The sequence below is a fragment of the Martes martes genome (assembly GCF_963455335.1).
Source record: "Martes martes genome assembly, chromosome: 14".
In the NCBI taxonomy this organism is placed as follows: Eukaryota; Metazoa; Chordata; class Mammalia; order Carnivora; family Mustelidae; genus Martes; species Martes martes.
This window is the reverse complement of record NC_137902.1, coordinates 77,356,912-77,362,911: the sequence shown is the minus strand read 5'-3', so window position 1 is coordinate 77,362,911 and position 6,000 is coordinate 77,356,912. Positions and strand designations below refer to the sequence as shown.

The 6,000-nt window shown below is 34.7% G+C and overlaps 1 protein-coding gene across 1 annotated transcript in view; it reads left to right on the top strand.

The window, feature by feature from the left end:
* Positions 1–6,000, top strand: part of RYR2 (ryanodine receptor 2) — a gene marked incomplete at its 5' end in the record, with an annotated part of 631,749 nt that overhangs the window by 278,191 nt on the left and 347,558 nt on the right. The window contains one exon of the mRNA XM_080822946.1: positions 4,075–4,196. Within this exon, the coding sequence (XP_080679072.1) occupies positions 4,075–4,196 (122 nt within the window). The remainder of the gene's footprint in view (positions 1–4,074; positions 4,197–6,000) is intronic.

Sequence of the window (6,000 nt, the reverse complement as noted above, 5' to 3'; positions counted from 1 at the left end):
TATAGGTAGAAATGGTAACATATAGGCACATTTTTTAGAGGTGTATTTATTTGAGAGACAGAGACAGAGAGTGGGGGGAGCAGGGAGGAAGAATCTCAAGCAGACTCCCCACTGAGTGTAGAACCTGATGCAGGGCCCCATCCTAGGACCTCAAAGACCATGACCTGAGCTGCAACCAAGAGTGGGACACTTAACCTGCTGAGCCACCCAGGGGCTCTGTCATATTTTTGCAAAGATAGAAATAAGTTTTAATCAGAAGATCACTAGAGGGATGCCTGGGTGGCTCAGTTGGTTAAGTGGCTGCCTTCGGCTCAGGTCATGATCCCAGGGTCTTGGGATCGAGTCCCACATCCAGTTCCTTGCTCAGCGGGGAGCCTGCTTCTCCCTCTGCCTCTACCTGCCTCTCTGTCTGCCTGTGCTCACTCTCTCTGACAAATGAATAAATTAAAAAAAAAAAAATCTTAAAAAAAAAGATCACTAGAAACGTCAGGTGCCATTTCCCCATTCCGTATACTTAAGTGGTAAATGCAAAATATATATATATATATATATATATACACACACACACACACACACACACATACATACATACACATATACATACACACACACACACACATATATTCACAATACTTAAAAAATATATGTATATATTTATATATATGGCTTAAACAATTGTCTTCAATCCTTTTTTGCCCAAGTACCACCTGAATGAATTTTTTTAAAATCATACACCTCATGGCATAGTTTTTATTATAAATTAAAATAGTTGCAAATAAAATGATTTCTGGCTTATTGTAAAGAGGAACATTTTAAACCAAACTCTACATATGTCTTTTAAATATGTTGTCTGGGAATTAAATACCAAGAGTTCCCACAATTACCTTTCCCCATTCTGCTAAATTCAATGAAAACGCCAAGCCCTGGAAATTTTTTCTTCTAAGTGGACCTCAAAGTAATTCCCTCCACCACATCCCTGCAGATCTGGTTCAGCCTTTGTCATCCCTTGTGTGCATGATTTCTAGAGCCTCTTAACCAGTGTGTCTGCTTGCCTTCAGTCTTATTTCTTTCCAATCTATTCTGGCTTTATGACTGCCATGTTCAAAACCCATCATGGATGAGCTTTACTTCCTGTGGTAATTCCACAAGATCATTGCTTAATCAGTCCTTTCTCTGTCTTCCGTCCATTGCAGTTATGCTGGGGTTCTTAATAATTACTCTGCTCTCTTATTCCTTAACCAAGGGTTAAAGTCAAAGTGGGACTTAGACTCACCATCATCGGCTAGAATAGAAATTTCCTTTTAGAAAGCTAAGGGTGTTGAGAAGCTAACCAGTCTTAAGTTAGAGAAGACAGACTTTATAGGCCATAGATGAGAAAATCTAGTAAAATCTCTATGGTAGACTTATTACCACTTGGAGAACCATCTACCATATTAAATCCTTAGGGGAAGACTTTATTGTGGTCACGGTATATGAGAACCTCTTAGTCCAGATCTCCTAAGTTTTATATACTTCCCAGTTAGCTAGTGGCTTCAAATCGTTTTAATTTTCAAGAAAAGCATGTTGGTCATATATTTGCCAGATTTTTATATATTTGAAACTGGCTTTATGTTGCTTTATATAAATAAAAACTTGATTAGTTAAAAAAATGTCTGAATCACTATTCATAGCTTTAATATATCCTATATTATGTGAATATTCATGTTTTGCTGCTAAAATATAAATTAATTGGTTGTAGAGTAATGCACAGATGACACCAGAATATTACAAATAGTATACAGTTTATATAATGTATTACCTTTTTAAGAAAATCTGAAAACATCTGTCACCAAGAATTTTTAATTCACACATGTAGGTCTTTTTAAAATTGGGAGAATTGTACAAGTATATCTTTGGTTTCTGTTTCCCTTCTGTTTGTTAGTTTCTTTCTCAGTAAATGGGCTTGTTCCTCTTCTCCATGTTGGCCATCTTCTCTTTCTGTATTCTTACCTTCCTTCCTAGTTTCTAGATCTGGCTTCTCAGTTGTGTCCTCCAAATTACTCATTTTGTTGTGTTTGGTGCTTGTATCCTTAAATTCTTTCAGAGCCTTTGAAATTTCACTTTTCTTGTAATATTTCATGGTCTCGCCCCCAATCACTTTTTTATGTCAGCTTTCTGTTTTTCATCTATTCCGCATGCTCATCTCGTGTGCTTTCTTATTGTGAATCTTCACTCCTGTTTCACAGAAGTTATACCTTCTTGAATCCTATAGAGAATTGACATAGTTTATATGTAAATGATATCCTGCTACTCCTGTTTTCCTGGCTTTTTAAAAACTTAGGAATTATTGCTGAATTTTATCATTTAAAGGAATTATAAATCATATTTTAGTGTCCTTCAATTTGTTGGTAAATAAGGTAATAGACATTATGAAGAATCTGTAAAAGCATAGATGAAATCCTATTTGGCCATAGTTTATTATGCTTTTTAAATATTATTAGATCTTATTTATATTTTATTTAGAATTATTACATATATATTCAGAGTTAAAATTAATTTTTCTTTGTTAGGGATACTAAAAGTTGAATTTCATGGAATTTTCATATGTCACACAATATTCTTTTTTTGGTCTTTTTCAACCATATAAAAATGTAAAATTCATTTAACACTCACAGGCTGTACTTAAAAAGGCAACAGGCCATAGTTTCCTGACCTCTGGTCAGGACCAGTTTACTGTGAAAATTTTCTATTCTTTGAAGATTCATTAGCGTTTGCTTGTAAACCTAGGATTTTTAAATACCAACTCCTAAATTTCCTTTCTAGTCTCTTTTAAATAAGTTGATCTCATGAAATTTCCTACTTGATTTGATTCTTAATCTACTAGGAAGCCATTTGTTTCCTCTGGGATATTAACCTTTTCGCCATTGAGTAGTAAATAGTATTGACTTATGACAGTGCTACAATTTTAATGTCTTTTTGTGTCTTGTATCTTATTTTGTTTTTTTTTTCTTTTTAAAATTTTTATCTTTACTCTGGCTTGTGAAAGGTTTATCTATTTATCTTCTCAAAGAATCGAATTTTGGGTTATTCATCCTTTTTAGCACTTTATTTGGTTTCTAGTTCATTTATTCCTCTTTTTATCGTCCTTAATTCCACTTTTCCAGTTTGTTTTTGTTTGATCTTAAAAACAGTTAATATGTTCCCTCATTTTAATCATTTTTTTCCTTTGTCAATGAAGACATTTAAGGCTATAGATTTGACTTTGAATACAGACATAGCTCTGTCTCATTGATTTTGGTCTTAGGAGTTCCTCTTTACTTTCTAGATAGTGTATAATTTTAATTCTAGTTATTAATTTTAGTTCAGTACACCTGCTTAGATGTGCTGAAATGTCTTGCAACAAGCACTGAGTGAAGGAAGCTAGGTACACATAGTCCCATTTATGTGTAGCACACGACTGAGCTTTGCTATGAAGAGTTGGGAAGGTGGAAATCAGTGTGGAGGATGGGGACGGTAAGGGAGCACTAGGGCAGACTTTCAGGTACTGTAATGTTCTCTTTCTTGGTTGGAGTGTTGGCTGCAGGTGCCTTTATTCAGCTGTTCATCTAAGATTTCTACACTGATGTTTTTACTTATATAGAAAACTCAAAAACATAAAGCCTAACAAAACTAATAAAATTGCATTTTTAAAAGAACTTAGATGCCTTAGAAACAATGATCAGTACTTATTACTCAGTCTGTGTTCAGAACTGCCATCTAACTAGTATACCAACGCAATGTTTTCCTTTACTGCTTGGTTCAGAGTTTGCTTAGATTGTAGTTCAGTCTTTGAACATAGATACGTGAGAATATTCTGGTGTCTCTCTTGTTCAACCCATTTACTGTCTCATCTTTAAAAGAAAAACTCAATACATTGAGTGAGTGGTTTTTAAGAGACCTGCGCTCACTATTTTAAATGGACATATCAGCTTACTGCCCCTTGTACCTCCTTTTTGATTCTATTTATTGTTAAGGCTTACCTTTGGAGTGCACATCTTCTTAACACCCATTTAGAAAGGTGATGGGAGTAATGGTGTTATTTCTGCATTTCTACAGGCTATTATGCATCATGAAGGTCACATGGACGATGGCTTGAATTTATCTAGATCTCAGCATGAAGAATCGCGGACTGCACGAGTCATCCGGAGTACAGTCTTCCTTTTCAATAGATTTATAAGGTACATTTTCTTTTGTTGTAGTAGTTGTTTGACATTTTATTTCAGTTTCCTTATCGGGTTTACAAATTCATAAGTCTAAGCTATACGATGGTGGTAAACCTATAATTCGGTAGGATGGCAGTACATATTAGAAAATGACAGATGGTTTTACGTCTTTCTTATAAATAAACTTTTAAAAAAGGGAATGTGATTTTTACAGATTGTGTGTGTAACTTATAATTTGTAGCTATAGTTCAGGATTATTCTATAATATACCCTTTTGCTGGAACTATTTAAATTTCCTTTCACACTGAGGGTAATGAAGCCTAGATACTAGTGAGTTTTGAACTGTATGAATATGTATATGTATGTATTGATTTTAAAGGGTATGGAGAGGGGAAGAGGGAGAGAGAGAATCTTAAGCAGGCTCCATGCCCAGTGTGGAGTCCAACGCAAGACTCCATCTCACAACCCTGAGATCATGACCTCAGCTGAAATGGAAAGTCAGACTCTTTTTTTTTTTTTTATTAAAGATTTATATTTATTTATTTGACAGACAAGAGATCACAGGTAAGCAGAGAGGCAGGCAGAGAGAGAGAGGAAGGGAAGCAGGCTCCCCACTGAGCAGAGAGCCCGATGTGGGGCTTGATCCCAGGACCCTGGGATCATGACCTGAGCTGAAGGCAGAGGCTTTAACCTACTGAGCCACTCAGGTGCCCCGAAAAGTTAGACTCTTAAGCAACTAAATCACCCAGGCACTCCTTGAATGGTATTTTAAAATGATTCCTGTAGTAAATAACTTTTCATACTTCCTAATGGAAACAGTTGCATATCTACAAACTAAATCAAGCTCATGGTCAAGGTGTTTCCTGGTAACATTATACCAATATACATTCTGACTTGTGATGGATGTATCATATGTTTCTTTAAACTTGTCAGTTTGATGGGGAAAAAAAATTTACATGTGTGTATATGTATATACATATATATATGTATATATATATATGCACACACATACATATATATTTTTAATAATTTTTAAGTTGAATTTGTTCAAGAATTGTGAAAATAGGTATTTCGTGTTTGTTGATCAGATTTCTTTATTTTCTTTGTCATTTACCTATTACATAATTTAATTCATCATGTTCATATGTTTTTTATACATGTGAGTTTTACTTATATGCTCATTAGTGTTTAATGAACTATTAGACTTCCTGAATTTATACAGTTCTTTAATGTATCTTAGAAACGTTAAAACATTTTACATAATTACAGAATATTTTAAAGGGTATGTTATTTTAAGTAAAATAATTTGATCCTTCCATAATCATGAAAGCACCAGAATTCTTTAAAATCTCCATGTCTTTATAATATTGACACCTATGTATTTTTCAAAGTAAATTTTTTTTAAATATCCATTTTATTAATGTAGGTTTATTTACTATTAAGAGCCTAATTTTTAAAAATGCATAGGCAGACTTCTGTTTTTACTTCTTAGAGTGCGAGTCAAGGTCATTTAGTTTTTCTTCATTTGTGTTTTCTTATGTAGTTTCTTTTCTTTTTAAGATTTCATTTATTTTAGAGACAGAGAGTGCAGGAGTGTATGCTCAAATGGGGGAAAGAGTAGAGGGAGAGGAAGAGAATTCTATGCAGACTCCACACTGAGTGTGGACCCTGACATGGGGCTTGATCTCACGACCCTGTGATCATGACCTGAGCTGAAACCAAGAGTCAGATGCTTAACTGACTGAGCCACCCAGGCGCCCCTCAGTTTATTTTTTGTGACCCTTTTGGTCTCTGTCTTCCAGGTCAGGGTAGTGGTGGT